At 39.4% G+C, this 21,930-nt stretch overlaps 1 protein-coding gene across 2 annotated transcripts; it reads right to left on the bottom strand.

Annotated features, from left to right (window-relative positions):
* Positions 1-6,699: 6,699 nt before the first annotated feature.
* Positions 6,700-19,806, bottom strand: OTUD6B (OTU deubiquitinase 6B). Of its 2 annotated transcripts, XM_082305877.1 has the most exons (7): positions 19,657-19,806; positions 15,753-15,907; positions 13,720-13,815; positions 11,966-12,278; positions 10,206-10,267; positions 9,416-9,522; positions 6,700-8,882 (listed from the first exon to the last, which is right to left on the bottom strand). In XM_082305877.1, exons 1-7 carry the CDS (start codon positions 19,745-19,747, stop codon positions 8,798-8,800), a joined length of 909 nt encoding a protein of 302 aa, XP_082162003.1. In that variant the 5' UTR covers positions 19,748-19,806; the 3' UTR covers positions 6,700-8,797. The 2 variants fall into 2 exon arrangements, with proteins under 2 accessions (XP_082162003.1, XP_082162004.1); XM_082305878.1 differs by lacking the exon at positions 9,416-9,522.
* Between the last annotated feature and the right edge of the window lie 2,124 nt (positions 19,807-21,930).

Genomic DNA, 21,930 nt, shown 5'->3' on the forward strand with positions numbered 1-21,930 from the left:
GTATAGTTATGGGTTATCTATTCCCAGGCTTCTATATTTCAAAAGCAAATGAGATGTACTATATGCAAAATTAGAAGTGAAGTTGCTTCTGTAATTTTTAAGGCTCTTCAATTAAGATTTACTGACAGTTTTATTCTTGACAATAAATAATTAATTTGTACAGTGCTTTAATAAATAGTCAACTTTCATTTGAAAAATTGGAAGCAAGAAGTGTTTCACTGCTGAGACAGTCTACTATTAAAACTGCTCTGTGATTTGCACTGAAACACTTATACATAACAAAATTAAAGTGCATCTAAAATCAGTCAAGTAGAAGACATTTTTATGTGTTAATCTCAGATATGCCGATCGTCTTTTGGGTCTTAAATGGGCCAAGTTTGACAATTTCTAGCTCTCCAGTAAACTGCCACTCCAGTGGCAAGATTGATCTAGTGGAGCAAATGAGGATTAGCTGCCTGCTTAAAGTATGAGAATTATTTATTAGAAGCATGAGGGGACTATGTGCTCCTAAATTTTTGCAAAGGAAGATGAGCTTTAACTTAGCATACTGCATGGAGCATCTGTCTTTATTTCTTTATCCTTAAATAGCTTTTTAATTTCTAAAACAGTTGATGTAAACTGAAGCAGCAAAACTGCTTAGTTATTAACTGTTGCAAACTTTTCTGTTGAAATAAGGGAAGGACCTTAGGTTAAGGGAATTACACTGTAAGAAGAATGTACTGCTTTAGAAACAACCCATCAGTACCATTTGGAAAGAAGAGGTTGGTCCCCTGAGGACTAGTAATGAGATAATTCAAATATTTCATTTGCTATAACTAGCATCATTCAAACCCAACTATTTAAAATAATTCTTCAATAATACAGAGCATTTTAAGAAACTTCAGATTATCTTTTTTATTGGTGTACTTCTGTGCTATTTTTTCTGATGATGTTCACTCACCTGATTAGCAGGAATGCATACATGAATAGAGCAGAGACATATGTAGACAACTGGATGGAGGTTCATTTTTTCATCATTCCGAAGGTACATTTTGCATCATTTTTCATGTACTGTTGTCAGTTACAGGTTTTTTTTTTTTTTAAACCTATTGGTGTAACGGAAATCAAATATCTTGTGTCAGTGCTTTGTGAGAAACAAAGAATAAGTTCTGACAGATGGGCGAATGGCTTTAGAGATTTTTGCTAAGTTTCTTTTAAAAGAAGTTAGTTATAGAAACTTCAGGAATTACTTTTCTATTTAATATTATGTACTAATTATGCCTTCCTACTTAAGGTGATAGCTTTAATTAGCTGAAATAACTTTTAGCTCACAACATGTATTTTATTTGTGTATCTTAAGTAATTCTGCATAAAAAATTCTGCTAAAAAAATTAAGCTTACATGTTTACCAGGTATCCTGTTTGTTCTCTTCTTGGCCTGTTTACTTAGCTTCTACTATAATAGTAATCAGCACTTCTCATCTCTTTTTACAGTGCATAGTATAGGGTTAGATATTTTCCCCTTACTAAAATGTGTATTTGATTACAGTCCTTGAAATTATCTTTTATAAGTGCTCTGATCTGGAAAATGTTGCATACCAATGCAGTTGAAAGTTACAGATTGTTTCAAGACTCTTAAGTCATCTGACATTTGTTATCAGTTTTGGAAAGCCCACTCCTTGAAGGTAATATCTCAGTTTGTGCATCTGACAAAGTTTGATGTTACTAGTGTCACTGTGATATGTTCCATACATTGTGTGAAGTAAGCGAGAATACAAGAAAGCCTCTACTGAGACCTGGTTTCACCTGTTGTACAAATAGGCTGTCTTGTGTGTTCTTCTTAAAAATACATAAATAGATCTTGCACAGAAGAGACACTGGGTTTCATACACACAATTTAATGGAGACTTCATAATCAAATGTATTTACTAAGCAATAGTTTTTTTTAATTTAGCCTGCTTTGTCTTATTTTTAGATTAAGGCTCTGGAGTAGGCCAGGGAACTCGAACTGTGCAAAAAAACCACCATTAGTAGAATTAGTAAAAATATGTTGGTTGGCATATAGCAGGCACCCACAACAACGTGCCCCACATTGGCCACCCCTCTGATCCTGACCCATGAGCTATGAACAGACCTCCACTTGTCCCACAGCTGAGCGCTAAGCTAGACCTCTCCTCCTCACCTTCCCAGCCTGTCTTTCCTAAAGAGCCTGTAGCCATCCAATGCGCTGCTCCAAGCAGCAAGCTGTTCCGCAAGCTATTCCACATTTCTTTTTATTCCCAGTGATGTTCTAGATCTGCAACACTCCACAGACTTCCAGCTCCAGTGCCAAAACTCCAAAGCTAAGAAGTTTTTTCCAAAGGGGCTAGCATGTGGGACAAGTCAGCACATATCCTAAAACGTAGAAGATATATTGGTATACAGATTTGAAATACACAATTTTCTCAATACGCCCACATAGTGCCCAAATGTCTCAGTTCAATTTTTACCTAATTCAGGAAAGCAATCTGTGTCCTTCCTGTCCCCCCTCAAGACCCCTACCATTAAAGTCACTTTTTTAAATTAAAAAAAACCTGAACAGCTCCACTCCTACACACAGCATCAAGGATGTTTCACAAAAAATGTTAGAAGCTCAAAACGGTCTAACAAGAAAAAAACCCTTCTTATAATTTTTTTTTCATGTGTCCTTGCACTAGAGGGGAAATATCACTTGTTATCATAGAATAGAATCATCGAATCATTAAGGTTGGAAAAGACCCTTAAGATCATTGAGTCCAGCCATTAACCTATTACTGCCAAGTCCACCACTAAATCATGTCCTCGAGCACCATGTCTACCCTTCTTTTAAATACCTCCAGGGTATTTATGTCAGGGAAAGCTACCATTCTTTCAGAAATAACAGAATCTGCAAAACCTGAGTACGCTATCAGAGGTGTGACATCCAGTTTCTTCTCTATTAAAAACAAACAGACAAAACTTTTACTTGATTGTCACAACTAAAACATAAAAACTGAAATGTAAAGGTTTGGAATATCAGCAGGGTAATTTTCCTTAAGAATCTTCTCATTATTTTTACCGAACAGCACAGTTTTTCAAGTTGGATTTAAAGTATTCTTTCATTGCATTCTCCAGCTTCTTGTCCCATGCGGGTTTTCTCAAAGATCTCCATGTCAAGTTTCAGTCTGCAGTTGTCTGCAAAAATTGTGATAAAATGTTCAGAAGCAGATGGATAACATACTCAAGCAGCAGATCAAGCAGACAGCAAATACTGCAACTAAATCACTGACATAAAACACAGTATGTTAATACTGATAAATATATCAGAGCTTAAAATAAATTAAAGTTTTTAAAATCCATTGAAGTAACCTGCAGTTCTACCACCCAGTGAAGAAGGCGCAATGAAGGCTGCCAGTGAAGCTGCAAAACAGCTCTCTCTTGCGGGGAGCTCACCAAACCCCAAACGTTTGAGACCGCTGGTTACACAGTGCAATTCTTCAGAAGCACGCGAGGTGTAAAGACACACACAAGTAAGACCTGTACAAAGATGTACATTGATATTTTTTCATATTATTGAGTAAATCATGAGCTAGAAAAAGCAGCAAATACTTCCCTTTTCTTTCCCCTTTCAGAAACATTTTTTAGCATAAGAACAAATCCCATGGAGTCACACACAGTTCATCTCTGCTTTGTTTCTGGAAAACAGGCTACTAGCTTCGCTTGCCGTCTCCCTGCTTGGCTACCCCTACAGCTGTTCTAGCCCTCACGTTTGTATTCTCTCGCCTCACTGTTCTTAGCCTGGATATTTTTGTGCATCTCATTCAGGTACCCCCGGTTAGCACCAACTTTCCCTATCCTGCTTCTGGCTTTTTGTGCTCCAACATTCTGTATACAGCTAAGAGAAAAACAGTTCTTCATGAGATATGCCATCTTTCGGCCCTCGCTCTTTCTCAACTCAATGGAGCCTTATTAGATTTTAATAATGAACTGTTGGCTATATATCCTGCTGAGGTTTATTCATATTTTATAGTTTTACAGGATACATATGTAGAGTATAGAGTTTTATAGGATACATATATATATAAGGAAGAATTATTAGTTTAAAATCTCCACGTCCTTAGCTTCCTCAAGAGTACTCAAATACCTTCCAGAATGCAATTACTAAAGTGCATCTTCATGACTCAAGTAATAATTTCAAAAAAAGATCTCTTGCTCAAACATTTTCATAAGACAACATTATTCTTCAAAAGGGAAAAAAAAAAAAAAGCTTTAAAAAATAAAGCAGCATTACTCACATCTGGAAGGCTTTTAAGTTTGTTTCCAGACAAACACAGCATCTTCAGACTCTTCAATGTATCTTCTCTCTTCAGATATCATGACAAAATATTTGCAGGACTGATGAAGCTCAGGGAGCCTTTGCAGAAAATGCAGCTCCCTAGGAATATTTTTTATCTTCTTACTATTTAAGTTTATGCACTCCAATTTTTCCAATTTGTAAAGAGAATAAAGCTTTTCAATTGACACCGTGATGTATTTATTTAATCTGCAACAGATACTACATCAGTTTATTTTGAATTTTACTGAACATTTTTTTGTGTGCAAACAATTCTTTTTATGATATACCTGTTTATAACATACGGAAGCATTTACTAAGGATTTTAGTTGTATTCCAAAGTATGTATAGCATATGCCTCTAGTGATTAATCATAACCCATCTGCTGCTTTTATTAGTCTCTCAAAACAAAGGAATCGGTGGGTTAGCGTTCTTACTGGAGCCAAGGAAAGCGCAGAAAATGCCTCCTGTATCTCAGATCCTATTTTTAAGTCTGCTCAGCTACTTGCATAGATTAAGTAATCAACATGGTCTGCTTGTCATTCATAAATACATCCCAGGAGATCAGCTGGGAGATAGAGGAGGGCAGGTTGTGTCTTGAGAACTAAAAATAAAGAGTTACACTTGCAACAATTCCCTGGCCTACGAAAGACGATGTCCCAAAGCGTTGTCTTGTCTACCCAGATGATGCAGATGGGACATTCTGATGTCCACTCTCCTCACAGCCTTCGGGGTATCGCTGGGGCATTCTGCATTCACTCCTTCGGCACGAAGGCTGTCGCACCCCTGAAGGTGCCGCTTACCCAGCACATCTACGCAGCATGTCCGATCAGGACGTCCCAGAACATACGCCACGGCTTGTCTCACTGCGACCACCCATATCATCTACGGAAGAGACGCTGCCGATCTCCACTTACTCAACTGTCCCATCAGTGAATTCATAAGCTGCAAGGCAACCAGCGCTGGTGAAGGAGGAAAGCTGGAGAACTAGGCAAAATCCACAGCTCCAACGCCAACCACGAGAGGCAGTACCCCTACCCCATCTGTCGCCAGAGCATTTAGCTACAATAATTCTCATTTTTGTAATTCATAACAATATTACACCTGAGCATAACACAGCAGAGGGGGGCCACCATCCCACAGTGCCCAGTCACACCGCTGCCAGCACCCCTTACTCCTTGAAACACAGTAGGAGCTGAGGGAATGTGCTCTGCCTGGACCCCAAATTTCAGCCTTGTTTTTTTTCCCCGGGGCCTGTCACAGCTCCTGTTGAGCTGCCCGTTAAAAAGAGGAGACGGGAAGGACAGAGCATGGACAGGAGGCACTTCAACTGTGCCTCGAGGCAAGTGGTTGTGAAACAAATTCCCCTCTTCACAATGTTTTAGCTTTGGTGTAATATTTTAATATACATCATAAACACGTTATGAGAATTGTAAAAATGCACACAAGGAACATCACTGCTTCATTGCATTTTATATTATTTACTTCTTTAAAAAAAAAAACCCTTAAAGTCATGGAATATTTAAATAATTTATGCCAGGCCTGCACTCCCTCTCGCTGCCACCCACCTCCCACCCGCTGCCTGGCGCTGGCTGCAGCCCACGCTACTGGGAGCGCGGGGGAGAGCGGAGACCGAGTGCAGACCAAGCCAAGAGGACAAGGATGGACGCTAACCTCCGCAGGCGGCGCCGAGGGGAGGCCGGTCTCTCCCGGGCCCCCGCCCAGCTCGGCGGCTGCCTCTGGACCTGTTGCTTTCAACAATAAATAAATTCTTCCCTTTGAGAATATTGTACACAATTTACTGCAGACCACTAGACAGCTTCCCTCCCATTCATGCAAGCACTCCTACTGGAAAGTAGTATCAATGAATCTTGCAAAAAAGTCACCTAACAGCCCTTAAAAGAAATAGTGGCTGAAGAAACTGATGTCAACAGATTGCAGATAAAAGCAAGACAAGCTACTTAAATACATATAAACTCAAAATAAGTGGTGCTATTTTGCAGAGAAAATGTAATCTGACAAAGAAGTTAAAAGCTAAATTCTGGAGAAAAAAAAAAAAAAAAAACAAAACCACCAAACACCCAAAAAACCAAAACCCTCTCAGTTTCACTTGATCACTTTTATGTATGGAGAAGTTCAACAGTATTTTCAAATACAGCTTTTCAGAAGAGTTCGAAGTTTAACTGCTAAAACGCTGAGGATAAATTTTGCTTAGAAACAACTTCATTTCATAAAGAGTAAAGCTTTATCTGCTTGAATAGGAATAGTTCATTTTTGGAGAATTCATAATACAGTAGGACTCTAAAGCCATAAAAATTACATGAGTAAACTTATTAACAGTAGGAACTAAGAAGTGAATAATCTAAGTACAAAATAAAAAAGTGACCACAATGAGATCTGCCACAAAAACCAATTTATTACTTTTTTGGCAAGTCCCATACAGCATGAGCAAGGATCTTCACTCACTATATTAAAACATTTTTTCGCTTTATACAAATTGTAAACATCTTCAACAGGACAAACTGTTGGTACAGGCATTCCACGACTCTGGCATCTTTTCTCTGTCAGTTAATCAAACAAGAATGAAAACCCAATAAAACAAAGAACTTTTTTCACACAGTATCTATAAAATGCAGCATGTGCATTTCATATCACATCAATCCTAAGCAACACATAGAAGAGTATTTCTGATTATTATTTTTAGTGAAATTCATAGTGGTATTATGAATAGAGACACTTTTTCCATACTGTTGTATCCAATTTTTTGTTTGAAATTAAAGACATCGTTTTATACAATCAAGGCAGTAAACCAAATTCTACAGTAAACCAGCTGCTATAGACACAGTAATTTTTGCTATACTGTATCAGATAAATAAGGATGTAAAAACTCCTGATCTGGTTAATACTTTGTTTTCCTGGCAGGCACCAGTCTAAAATAGTCATAATTCAAGTTCTACTTGTCCAAACCCCCCTACTATAATTGACTGGTTTTTTTTTCCCCTCCCTCTCAAAGTGCTTTAAATCAGACATAATCTGATCCATAAAGTGAATACTTATCTCCTCCTTCTTAAGAGCAGATTTTTCTTTCTAATTTATAAATCCCAGGAATGTCAATCTGCTGGCTAGCTTTACTGAAGGACTACAAGATGCGCACTGTTAACTCATAATCCTCAGATCAGGGCAAAGATGTTTAACCTTGACACGAACCGCTTTTCTCCAAATCAACTCATCAGCCCTAAAATACAGACAATTATGATGTTACTGACTAAGGCTTTTTAAAAAAAAAAAAAAAAAAAAATCACTTCTACTGTTAAAAAACAATTGCATTACAACTTTGGTTTCAGTATGCTGCTAATTTTGGAGTCACATTTACAGTGACTTAAAGACAAAAATCTACATTTCTAATGTAAAAAGTCAAGCCATATTAAAAAATACCCCACCTTTCAAGTCTCTGTGCATCATAAGGAGTAATGAAAATAAACTTAATTCTTATGAAAATCACCTTTAAAGTTACCGACAAAACCCAAGGTGGTTATTTTTACACCTGTATGCAACCAGTTGTTTTAAGCATTATAAAACATCGCACTTTAGATCACAAAGTGCTTAGATCAGCAGATCCATAAATGATGAGTTCAGATGAGTTTCGCTGCCTGAAGCGAGGACATTGAGGAGCTTTTTGTTTGTAAGATTTCTGTATCATCGAAATGCACAGATGAAAGACTATGAAAGATGAACAGCACAGTTAGCTTGCATCAATGTTATGATGTGTAGTCATAAACAACAATGCTCTTCCTACAGATTCAGCACAAGGAACATCAAGCGTTCAGGTCCTACTGTCAACTGCAAAAAAAAAAAGTGAAGTCCTCAAACCTTGGTGAAAATCTTAGATGAAAGTCTTTAAAATAAAAAGATTGTGCAATTCCTTCAGCCAAACAAGATTTGTCTCCAGCTCTTCTCTGCCAAAATAAAGAAGGGGATCCCTACTACAGCTTTAAAGCTAGATCCTGATAGAACTAAAGAAACACTGTAGAGGATATTCCATATATCAAAATAAAATCAATTATTTTAAACGCCTTAACTCTTCCATGATCATCAAAATCTGCCAGAAATAATGTAACAGGAACCTTCAGGTAACCTTAATCTTCAGCAGAAATGCAGATTAACCAAAACATTTTCTACTCGGTATTTTCACTGCAGCATGGGATGAAGCTCTATTAAAAAAAAAATTCTGATCTACACAGCCACCATTTTAGATAAGATCTTCTAAACATGATTAATACCAACAAGTTCAAAACACTGTTGTGTGGTTTTGGTTTGATTTTGTTTTAAATCAAGAGCTACTTCTGATTTATAGTCAAACGTCGTATGTCTTTTTTTCATTTTTAATCCATTCCAATTTAGTTTTACTTTCCAGTCTGTCTGTGAATTGTCTGGAGCCCAACACATCAAGATGCAACTGTTATCCATGTGGATCTATGACTTTTGTATGCTAGCTGCCATTTTCTGTAGCAGTGTCTGTTAGCAGTTTTACAGAATTGTAATGTTCTCCCAATCCATAGGCATGTCTCATATACCTAAATAAAAAAAGTAACAGAATTAGTGTTCAGTTTAACTAAAAGTATACGTCATGCCAAACATTAACAGTGCTGGAAGATAGCTTAAATAAATTCAAGTTTTAGCACAGAGGATATATAAGGTTATTAAATAGAAGAGTATTAATAAAGACAGTTTTTAATTCTGGTGACTTCCATGCATAGACTGATATAAACTTTAAAGAGGAAAAAAAAGTTTTCTGCTACATCTTATATCAATTTCACTATTACTTTCTAATTATATAACAGGTAAAAGGACCTTGTAGCATTCTATAAAGCAGTGACTGAATCACACTTCAGGCTGATTGTCAACATTTTAAGAACTCTAATTACAATATCTTTAAACTAAGTGTGTCAATCACAAACAATTTCTGACCTGAAAGATCATTATTCAAGCAGCATTTCAACATCAGATACGTAACAGAAAATAAAAGACAAGGTGAGAATCAAAGCTGAGCCCTCTGCTATAGAAATAAGTCCACTAATTTTAAGAAGGGATAAAATTACATACTTACACAAGTATTATTGGTTTGCCTGAATATTCTTCACCAACAATAATGGGAGGGGAATCCATTTGCACTACTTCAATAGGCGTTTGCAAAATGTGTGACAAAGCCCTTAGCTTTAAGGCACAAAAACAATTCAATAATAGGATTAAATGCGATGTAGGGAGGAGAGAGGAAGACATGGCATTTCATTTTAGCAGACATGAGTGTGAGCATAACATTTCAAACATTGTTAGAAAATAAACTTTAATTAAAGTAAGCAAAATTATTTTAAATTTTTAAACTTTAATTGAAACCAGGTTGCCTTAAATTAATCATTGTTTTGATGATACAACACAGGTAACATTGGGCTAGTTTGTAATTTGGTAACTGCTCTTTCATAAAACAATAAATAAGACAAATTGAAATAAATACGTATTTTCTGAAGTTCTGGTTTACATTACAAAAATCTAACATTGCTCCGCTCTAGTCAGCCTTGCTACCATTTAAGTCTGCATAATAAAATGTTTTCTCCTTAGAAAGTCTTCCCCCACTCATACTGACAGTCTTTCTCATGATATTTAGAACTACTGAATTTGTTAACTTGTATGCCGTCAAATACATCAGAACAGCAGCACACCATCAGAAAAGCTACTAATTTGTGAAAATAATTTATAATCACAGGAGAAAGTTCTTGATAAACTATTTATGACTACGTTCCCTTATGCCTTCAGGTATTCTTTCTTAAGAAGCCCTTTTTTGAAGGTATATTCACCCACTTCAGAATGTCACAAATAAAAGTTATCAATACAATACTTACTTCCAGCTGACCACCCCATGCAGCTGTACTCGCTATATCATCACAGTATTTTTCAAATTCCTCTGTGAGGAAAGAAAAGACAACTTTTAGTACTCCTCTTATTTGAAAACAAGCAACTGAGGAAAAATACTGACTATACAATGAAGAGCTAGAACCTGAGAAGTCCACACACATTATACAGGAAAATATGTATGTTCACTGAAGAGAAGGAAAGGAAAAAAAAACAGAGGCCAAAAAAACCCCGTAACTGTTTTAGAAAGAAAAATTAAGACTGAAGACAGGAAGAAAAACAAGTATGGGAAAAAAAAGAAGTACAGGTTTATATTTCAAACTTTTTATTCAGGGAACTGTTAACAAGAAGCATGAAATTGCATAGAGTTTTCTTCCTGTTAAGTTTCAGAGGGTGCTGTTTTGAGACTCCAGAAGAGAGTGTGATAGCAAGTAGTACGCTTAGTTCTTATGTTAGCTAGGTGTCAGGTATGTTTTTAAAATCTCATAGCTGTATGCAGTTCAACTGTTCTGTTTTTGCTTGGCTGGTTGGGGTTTTTTTGTTTTGTTTTTTGGTTTGGTTTTTTTTTTTTAATTTCCAAATTAGCTGCCTTGTTTTTAACGTCTGAAGTATTTATTCCCAATAGTTCCTTTGTTAATAGCTAAATAAACCCTTTGCAGATCATGTTCTACAGAAACAAAGCTTTATAATTTATAAATTACAACCCTTCAGGCTTCTGAACCCTATGAACAGATTCTGATAAAGAACAAACAGATTTTCTGAAGACTGCTCAGAATTGTCTTTCCCTTATATTATATATATAATATATTTTATATATATATAATATATATTTTTTATATATATATATTCCCCTTATAACAGACTTAAGAGACATAAGAAAACCACCACTCCCCACTGCTCTGAAGAACTTCATTCAGCCTTCTCTTGGGGCACATTTATCCCGTGACAACTATCTCTGTCAACATGGAAAAGATGCCTCCTGCTTCGCAACAGCCCCCAGTCACCAAATGAAATCTACAGCAATAACTATTAAATGAATGTAGCAGTAAGTTTAAAAAAAAAAAAAACGTATAAAGTCATTTGCATGGTGTTCCAGACACGCAGTAAGAAATTAATAAACCATACATTGCTCAAATAATAAGTACACAAATTCCATTTAACTGCATTTACTCAGCCTACACCATTGCTCCACGCTAAATGCCTTTATATTTTTTAGTTTAGTCTGTTTATAAGAAAGGGCTCCAAAAGACCTAGTGTAAACAATGAAAATAAAGGGGAGAACTAGAAAAAGCATCTATGCAAACTATTATAAAATAGATTTGCTTGAATTTCACGCTCATTTTTAATAGCTTTCCTATGTAAATTGAAAACACCAATACAAAAGTTGACAAAAAAAATCATCCCTAACCTGGCAGACAAGCTGTTTATAATACAACTTAAATCACATCCCAGAACATGATTACGATCTAGTAACCAGCAAGTTCTGATTTTTTTTTTTTAATGGGAAATAATGTTTGCTAGATTACTTTAGGGGAAAAAAAATAAAAGATAAATTACAAAGATACAAGTGTACCAAGTTTCATAGCAGATCATAATTCTGTGTTCCATAGCACACAGCCAAACCAACAAAGTAACAAAGTTCAGGAACAAACACCATAATGGGTTAGTCCCAATTCAGCTGTAACTGAGATCAAGAATTATCAGAAATAGTTATAACAGTTTTTAAAATCTCTTATGCCAGAAGTCTTACCTCTGCTATACATGTCTCCAGTACTAGGGTTTGTAAGAAATGGCAGGAAGTCATCAAAGTGACTTTGCATATACTTTGCTGTTTGGTTCCTCAGAGTTGCAACAGTCCAGGAATTTTGGCGATCCTTGAGCTGATCTTCAATAGCTCTGTACATGCAATGGCCATCTGAAGGGATCTGTTTAATCTCTAGGTGCCTTGCTGCCAATAGGGAGGCAAGTTTCTGACTTTCAAGATGTCTAGCACCCGTTAAATTTTCTATCTCAGCTTCAGCTATCCTTTCTTCTCTTTCTTTCTCCAAGGCAGCTTTTTTTTCCTTAGATTAAAAACACATAAAAATTACATCAAATGTTAAAATTTAGAAGATGCCTGTACAGTTCTTGGGTTAGTGCTTGCTTCTAACTCTTCACAGATATGAATGTACTGAGAAAACATTTGAAGTGATCTCCCGAATCAGTACTACCCAATCTTCGAGACCTTCTAAACCCAAACTTTAGCAAATGGTAAGTGACCAATATATCCTAACTGCCTCCGACACCACACCCAAAATTATGTGACAGGAGAAATTGTACTTATATCAACATGCAAAACAACACTTTACAACACTCATACAAAAGCTATTAATAGTAGTCATTTCTTCAGGATCACCTATTTCACCACATTGGCAAACAACTTAAGTATGGGAATTCTAATTAAACAACAGAAAATATTGCTCTTTCATAATAAGTGTGAAATCTACCACTTACGCATATGATTGCATAATGGAGCTCATGTCATGAAACTGAAACTCCCTCGGGCTAGGTACTATACATCATAAAAGACTGCTCCTAACCTAAAGGATGGATAAGAATGCACACAGAGAATACTAGAGGAGATGTAATAATACATAACATAAGAATGACTTTTATAGAATGCTTCGTAAGTTTACACTTAAGTTAACAAGGGAATAAGAGTCAAAGTAAATGAGCAAATAAAAAAGGAAGCAGTACAGAGAATGATCTTTCCACTTTCATGCTTAAAATTCACCACAAATCAAGACCAGACTGGTTTATGCGACCACAACATAGGACAACTAGACTACAGAGTTTCTAGTTTGCCTAGACGAGGTGTGATGAACTAAGAACATCCTTTTATCATGTTTGCTACAAGGCAGTTCTGCATTAGTGATCGTGTAACAGGGGATGGACTCTGCAGTAAAGCAGTGCTCCTCTGGCCCTGAACCAACATTCATGCAGGTACAATGAGAATGTTAATCCATCGCAATTTAACATCTAAAGCTTAACAAGATTTAACCCTAATGGTATGGACATCAGGTAGTGTTTCTTAACAACTCAAATATTTACAAGAATTTCAGTATTAATGTTCTTTTGTTAAACGTGTAACATTCTACTACTTGTGTATTTTCCACATTATATTATTTTAGTTCAATTACTTTATTTCTTTATTAATGTTTTTAGTGAAATTATTTTAAAATAATTTGCTTTGCATCATTTGTTTTTTCTGGCTCCCATCTTCTGACGTATTTTGATTCCCAGCTCATGGCTGAGGGTAAAAAAGTACAACTGTTTATAAAATGCTCACATATCTCTAGGTAGCAGCTTTACAGATTTTCAAGGCACCCAGTAGGTACAGTACCAATACTGAATTAGCCAGGTAATGTCCCCTGAAAAATTGTTTAACTTTGGTTATTACAGTTAAGTTTAAGTGAATATAACTTCAATCAAATATTTATAAATTTTTTAAATGTTAAGTCATACCCGCCTCTTCTGTGCTTTCGATATTCGAGGATGCTGAATCTGTTGCTCTACTCCTTCAAGCTCTAAATTTGCAACCCCATCAGCTATAGAATCTGTCTAAAAGAAAAAAAAAACAACGTTAAATGTTCTTATTAGTATAAATGATAACTGAGATGTGCATCTCCTGAAACAGTTTTAAGTTCTGTTCCTAGGTAATTCCAGGGTATATTTATGAAGTTACACCACAAAGACCTGTGTATGGCACAGAACCCGTCAAAGCCAAAAGTAAAGCATTTTACATCCCAAACCACTCTGTCATGCATTTTATTATTTTTCTGTAGTCTCAACAAAGAGACAGGTACTGCGCATCTCAAATTTAATCTATATGTTCTCTTACAAGCTTCCACACTGAAGTGTGAACACTGCTTACTGGCTGAAAGGGAAAGTTTTCCTCACCATACCAGCCAACTGAAGTACTGAAACAGCCATTATCAAGTTCTGTGACAATTAAAGCAAGAGAAGGCTCCACCTTCCATACCAAAGCATAACCAGCAGGTAGAAAAGACAGGGAGTTGACACTTCTCAAGAAAAACGACAAAGCTAACCCCTTAACGGTACAAACTAGATGTCACCCTTGGAAGCATGGACATGTTTCAATGCAAATAAAAAAGCTGAGAAGTGAAAGAAACTATACATTTCAAAAGAAAATCCTCTCAGGTAAAGCTATGTCCAGGGCAGGGATTTTAGCTTGAAAGGTCCCCCATCATAAAGTTTTGACAGCTCATAAAACAAACTCTTGAAACTAATCTAAGATACAGGTAAATAGAAGCATTATGTTTAATGCTTATGCATTAATCATCTGCTTAAGCATCTGCTTAAAAACTACTACAGAAGATTGTTATAGGGTCATAACTCTCCCAATTGAAAACCTTTTTATTTTCCACCAGGATTCTCAGCAGATGCTTCTCAATCAAGTCTATTTCCCTAAAAGTCATTCAGAAATGTTTTCACTCTCATTTTCAAAGAAAAATACATTCTGCTTAACTCTTCGTTAGGTCACTAATGAGAAAACACCTAGTCCCGAAAGCCTCAGGCAGACAGGCTTTTGTTTGTTTCTTTACAAGAATTAAATAGCCAAAAGACACACACTGTTAGGGAAACACTTAAGGAAATATATGAGCATGGAGCTTTAGCATCATTCACAGATAACTATATTGCACTAATTTAGCCATAAACTCTATTCCCATTTTGGTACGAGAAAGTATATGAACAGGCCTACTTGGACAAACCGTTCTTAAATTCAGGCACATGATACAAATAGAGATCTTTTCTGTACTGGATATACAGAACTAAGTCTAGGAATGGCAAATTCACTGTGACAGGAGTTTCCAACACTACTTATTAAGTGCTAAAACACAGGTGAATTTTTGTATGTCACACAAGCATTTAGTCATTTACTCAGGTGGTCACATTTCCTGCAGCTAAATTTCAATAATGCTAAGCCTCTGTTAAAAATTAAGTGGTTTGCCATCAAACAGCAAACTGGAAGCATTTAAGTATGTAGCTATGTTGCCAACATGGCAGAACAGTAGCATCTAAGACAATTCCCATCATCACAGAAAGTGTATTCTTACAAAAAGGTCAGTTACATTGTTGACAGAATTGCAAGACAAAACACACTGCATCAGTCAAATGCCTACTGAAGGCCAACAATACTCTACTAGTATCTCAAAAGATAATTAGAGCAATAATATAACAGGAACTTAAAAAAAAAAAAAAATCTCTTTAAGATGACTGAGCTACTAACGTAGCCTTAAGAGTGAAGCCAAACACTGCCCAACAACAACAACAAAAAAACCCCACAGTTAAATGTCCCTTCTAGTAATGCCCACCCGCCATAACAGCTGAATCTTTCCAAAGATGAAAAGAGTTACCAATACTGCAAGGAAAAAGATTAATACTTTAAAGTGTTACTTCATTATAATTTTTAGAAGTTAAAGAAGCCCTAATACAAGTTGTATCTATACCACTTCAGCTAAAGTTAAGGCACCTACCTTACTCTGCTCAGGTAAAGCTTCCTTCAGCTGCTTTAATTCCTCCTTGTGCTTCTGTTCAAGTTCTGCCTCTAGTTTGGCAACTTCATCAGCCAGCTGTTTTCGTCTCTTTTTATCATTCTTGGGAACAGCATTTTTCATGCCTTGAATTTTTGCTGTTAGAGGAATAGCGTAATAAAACATCACCTCTAAATACAGACACTCCACAGTCATTGTAGAAAAAAGAACTGCAAGTCATACAGAAAAAAATTTACAAATATCGACATATCGGTATGTTTTAACAGTTTAGCTATGAGACTGCCCATTATGAGCATCACATTTTAAAGCAGCTCTATTTTTCTTAAAAGATGCAAATGTTGTATCTGAAGAGGAGAAAAACTTGTGCCAAGTTACTGTTATAAATGCTTATGAACTTCATCAACACAGCAGACCTCAGCCTGTTGCCTTCAAGAAGGTTATCTGGGCACTGAGATCTCAAATCCTGTCACAGGAAAGACGTGTAAATTCTTAATCACACAATGTATTGGGTTTGTGTGGCAAGGTTTTGGTAGTGGGGAGGGGCTACAGGGGTGGCTTCTGTGAGAAGCTGCAAGAAGCCTCCAATAGAGCCAATGCCACTGGCCCCAAGACAGACCCGCCGCTGGCCAAGGCCGAGCCCATCAGCGACAGTAGTAGTGCCTCTGGGATAACATGTTTAAGAAGGGGAGGGGGGGGAACCTGCGCAACTGCAGCTCAAGAGAGGAGTGAGAATATGTGAGGCGAACAACTCTGCAGACACCAACGTCAGTGAAGAAGGAGAGGGAGGAGGTGCTCCAGGTGCTGGAGCAGAGATTCCCCTGCAGTCTGTGGTGAAGACTGTGGTGAAGACCATGGTGAGGCAGGCTGTGCCCTTGCAGCCCATGGAGGTTAACAGTGGAGCAGGTATCCACCTGCAGCCCCTGAAGGACTCCACACCAGAGCAGGTGGATGCCCAAAGGAGGCTGTGACCCAGTGGGAAGCCCACACTGGAGCAGGCTCCTGGCAGGACCTGTGGACCCGTGGAGAGAGGAGCCCAGGCTGGAGCAGGTTTGCTGGCAGGACTTGTGACCCCACGGGGGACCCACGCTGGAGCAGTCTGTTCCTGAAGGACTGCACCCTGTGGAAGGGACCCACGCTGGAGCAGTTTGTGAAGAACTGCAGCCCATGGGAAGGACTCATGCTGGAGAAGTTCATGGAGGACTGTCTCCTGTGGGATGGACCCCCCGCTGGAGCAGGGGAAGGGTGTGAGGAGTCCTCCCTGTGAGGAGGAAGGAGCAGCAGAGACAACATGTGATGAACTGACCGCAACCCCCATTCCCCGTCCCTCTGCGCTGCTGGCGGGAGGAGGTAGAGAAATTAGGAGTGAAGTTAAGCCTGGGAAGAAGGAAGGGGTGAGGGGAAGGTGGTTTTTTTTAGATTTGGTTTTATTTCTCATTATGCTACCCCGATTTGATTGGTAATAAATTAAATTAATTTCCCCAAGTCAAGTCTGTTTTGCCCGTGACGGTAATTGGTGAGTGATCTCCCTGTTCTTATCTCAACCCATGACCCTTTTGTTATATTTTCTCTCCCCTGTCCAGCTGAGGAGGGGAGCGAGAGTGGCTTTGGTGGGCACCTGGCATCCAGCCAGGGTCAACCCACCATACACAAGTAGCAGATTAAAAAAAAGAACAGAGTTTACCTGTCCTTAAAATAAAGTTTCTAAAGGCAAAATGGGTACTCAAGGAGGAAAAAAACCTCAATTTGCTTAAGTTCTGTAAGTATTTTTAGGCTGTAAGCCAAGGCTCCATTTCTCAAATCATAGAATAGTTTGATTAGAAAGGATGTCCAGAGGTCATCTAGTTCAACCTCCTGCTCAAAGCAGGGATGAATTCAAAGCTACATCAGGCTACGTTAATTCAGATTGATCTGGAATTTATTCAGATGACTGTGCAAAGTCTCCAGGGATTAACATTCTGCAACCTTTCTGGGCAGTTTTTTCCAATGTTTAACCATTCTTGTTATGAAAATATTTTCCCTTTTTCCTCCCATGAGGATTGTTCTTGTTACCACTTTCAGCCATTGTCTCTAGACCATTCTCTGTGCTTTACTTTGAAGAGTCTGGCTCCATCCACTATGCAGTGGAAACTACAACCAGATCCCCCCAGTCTTCTCTTCTTCTCCAGGCTGAACAAACACAGCTTCCACAGCTTGTGCTCTTACATGAACACACCCTGCTACCTCTCATCACTTCTGTATTCACTGTTTTAGAGTTACAGCACCAATTATTTAACACCCTGTTTGCTATTCATTATCTGTACGTTTTCCTGCCCTTTACCCTTGACTGGCAATTGAGCTGAGGATGATGGTGATGATAATGAAACTTTTCAAGAGGAGGCAGCGAGAATGCTCACACTGAAAGATGTTAAGCATTTAGCCTCACACATGAATTAGCTGAGTTAGACAGAAAAGCAGTTTTGTTCATAAAAATTAACATAATGGGGGAGAAGGAAATCTGGGACTTAAGAGACAAACACAAATACACAAGGAGAGTATGTGGGGGATGGTGGAGACAAGGATCATCAACTGGAGGAGATGCTGGATTTTCGGAGGCTGAGATCTACCTTATGTTAATTCTTACGAACAAACTATTTTGCTATCTGTCAAACAGTTAATCATTGCACTTCTCAGGAATGAATTTTCCAAGTGGGAAAATGCATGCCTATAGGTCATCTGCCTCTCCTAACTGGGAAGACTGGTGCTCTGTCTTCTGTGTACCCCTCCCATCGTTAGGTGGTGGAGGACTGTAATTACATACTCCCTCATCACCCTCTGTAGGTGGGAAAACCCTCTGTTCCTCAGCCTCTCCCAATCAATGTGCCATGTCCTCCAGCCACCGAATCACAATGCTTGATTCCTATGCTGTTTTCCCATTTTAACCAAATTTGAGAGAGGAAAAGGCATCTCAAACCAGTAAGCTCCTATAGATTTAATGGCAATATGCAGCCCAGAAGTGTCTCTCCTCTTCTTGAACCCTCTAACCCATAAAAGGGTACAGATTGGCCTATTTCATTACATATCAAAAAAGCCAAACAAGGAAAAGGCCATATCAATATAGCAGCAATGAGAAAGGCTTAACAGAAAGATTATAATCAACTACAAAACTCAACAGAATCCAGCTAACAGAACTACTTAATTATATTAATCTACTGTAATAAAGTAGGTAAAATGTAGCTCATGAACAGTTCGTATGTAGTACTGCAAGACCACACAGGTCGTCTACTATAGATATTTTACTGTGGCTAGACAGAACGTGAAAGTTCATTTCAGATCAATTGCACTTGGAACAAAGAAACTTAGCTGCCTGGGCGGCAAGGTCCGTTATGCAGGCTTTTCAATCTAAAATGCCTTACAAAACACCCCTCCTTTAACTTAAAAGCAAAGCAGCAAAACGTTAATATAATGTTAACGATCTAGCATTATGTTAGGGCTCTCAAGCATCGTTAGGCTCCGGAGACTGCAGTAAGGCAAACCCAGCAGACCGCCTGCCTGACAAGAACCACGCCTAGCAGCAAAGCACGGCTCCGACACCGCTCCCAAGACATCTTCATTGCCGCCGTCCTCCTCCCCTTGCCAGGGCAGCGCCAGGGCTGCTCCCTCCTCTTCCAAAGCCGGGCGGGGGCGGGGGCGAAGGCGCCCGCCCCCTCCCTCCCGCCCCCTCCACGCTTCTGCCGCTGCCGCCCGGGCCTTCCAGCGTCGCTTCCGCGGAGCGGCCCCCGGGGGAAGGCCGAGAGCGGAGGCCGCGCCCGCCCCGCGTCTCCCCGCGGCCTGAGGGAGTCGCTCTCCCCTCCCCCGCTCCCGATCCTTCTCCCCCGCCCGCCCCTCGCCGGGCCGCGGCGCCCCTCACCCTGGAGCTCCCGCTTCTCCTTGCGCTGCCGCTTCACCAGCTGCTGCAGCGGCCCCTCGGCCGCCGGCTCCTCGTCCCCGGCGCCCTCCATGGGCGCCCGCAGGCCCGCGCCCGCGGGACGCCCTCAGCCCGCCGCCGCGGCCGCGCGCCTCACCCCCGACCCCGGCGCGAGGCGGGAGCTCGCCGCGCTTCCGGCAGCGCCGCCCCGCCCGCAGTCCCGGCCCGTGGAAGAGGGAGGCGGGCGGGGAGGGCGGAGCGGGGGCGGGGGTTTGCGCGGTTTATCCCCTCAAAGAAAAAAATTACTTAACCTCTTCACTTTTATGCAAAATACACCGTGCCCTGTAAGTGCCGGTTTTTCACCTGAAGTTACTTAAAGCTAAAAAAACACCCAGAGAGACTCCCGATTTTCCAGGCTGTGGTGTTTGTGACTTGTGTCTCCTCACCACTGCGAAATTATGTCTCGTAAAGTGTTACATTTCTATTACAGTAAAATCCAAGTTTCCTGGTGGGGGTCAAATCCCCACCTCAGAGTGGGAACTGCAAGTTCTTGTCGAGAGCTGGGGTGGAGCGAGGCCCTTTTCTGTTCCCCAAGGTTATTCTGTGGAACATTCAGTTCATCTGGGTGAAACATAATTCATAAACTTTATACCTGGAAAACTTTATACCTTTTTACCTGGAAATATATTTTTCCCTTACCTCCACCTGCTTTTTCCAGCCTCTTAGAATAAAACAGATCACAGACCAGCTAGGAAAAACAACAGTCTCATCCAAAAGGAAGGAGACGGGGACAGTTGGCTTCCAGCTAGGAAAATAGGTTAGCACTGGAAATTACTAGGGTGGCCCTATAAATAATTCTGTATACTACCAGCAGGTCCAGAATAAGGACAAATCTGGGTTAGGTTTGCCTTGACTATTATATATATGTGCTCTGTATCAGTTTGTCAATGACATATATTTGTCCACATGTGTATGTATATATGAATATGCTGACATTTAATACATGTTCTTAAAAATGCTGTATATTTTAAAAAAATAAATATTTTAAAATAATAAATAATAATATACCTTCTGCATTTTAGTTCTTTTAGAACTTTATAAAATTACAGCAATGAAAAAAACATAGTCTTTTTACCATAACAAGACACTGTCATTAGATATTCAGACATATGACCCAATCCATCCTTCAAGCAGGCTGAGCCCTCCAGTGTTTTGGGAGACTACAGGCTTAAATCTTTCAGAAAAAAAGGTAGCAGAGGCTCCTTCCCTCTGGTGCAACTATCCCTGGTCAAAGGGGATACATCCAGTGAGGTCCCTGTAGTGACTACTGGTTTTAGTCCAGACTTCTGCCATATCTTTAGCAGTAATCTGAAAGAGAACACAGAATAATGTTCTATCTTCTATGTTCTATCTCGAAGCCGCACCTCGAGTACTGTGTTCAGTTTTGGGCCCCTCACTACAAGAAGGACATCGAGGTGCTGGAGCGTGTCCAGAGAAGGGCAACGAAGTTGGTGAAGGGCCTAGAGCACAAGTCTTATGAGGAGCGGCTGAGGGAACTGGGGTTGTTTAGCCTGGAGAAGAGGAGGCTGAGGAGAGACCTTACTGCTCTCTATGACTACCTGAAAGGAGGTTATAGAGAGGTGGTGGTCGGTCTCTTCTCCCTAGGTGTGATAGGATGAGAGGAAACGGCCTCAAGCTGCACCAGGGGAAGTTTAGGTTGGATATTAGGAGAAACTTCTTCACCGAAAGGGCAGTCAGGCACTGGAACAGGCTGCCCAGGGAAGTGGTTGAGTCTCCATCCCTGGAGGTATTTAAAAGACGGGTAGATGTGGTGCTTGAGGACATGGTTTAGTGGTGGACTTGGCAGTGATAGGTGAACGGTTGGACTCGATGATCTTAAGGGTCTTTTCCAACCTTAATGATTCTATGATTCTATAAATACCAACAACCAAATAAATAAATACCTCAGGTGACCAAATGCGTAGTGCTAAGTGATGATGAAGGTACGGTGATTAAAGTGACCTTATGATATGCCAGCCTCATTTGAACAACACATACCTTAATACAGTTGAACTCAAAGTTACACAGCAATGGAGATTTTAGGGTACACTAAGTATGAGGGAGTACATTTTAGAGAATAGCGGTGTGATAAATGCTGGGTTGGTCATGCTGCACAGCCAGCTAAAGATGAGTTTCCTCTGCTACTGTGCAACTGAGGGTAAATGAAAGCTAAGTAAAAGAAAGAAGAGCACTGCCCTTGCTAGCAGCAGGCCACAG

This window comes from Platalea leucorodia (assembly GCF_965183815.1).
Source record: "Platalea leucorodia genome assembly, chromosome: 1".
NCBI lineage: Eukaryota > Metazoa > Chordata > Aves > Pelecaniformes > Threskiornithidae > Platalea > Platalea leucorodia.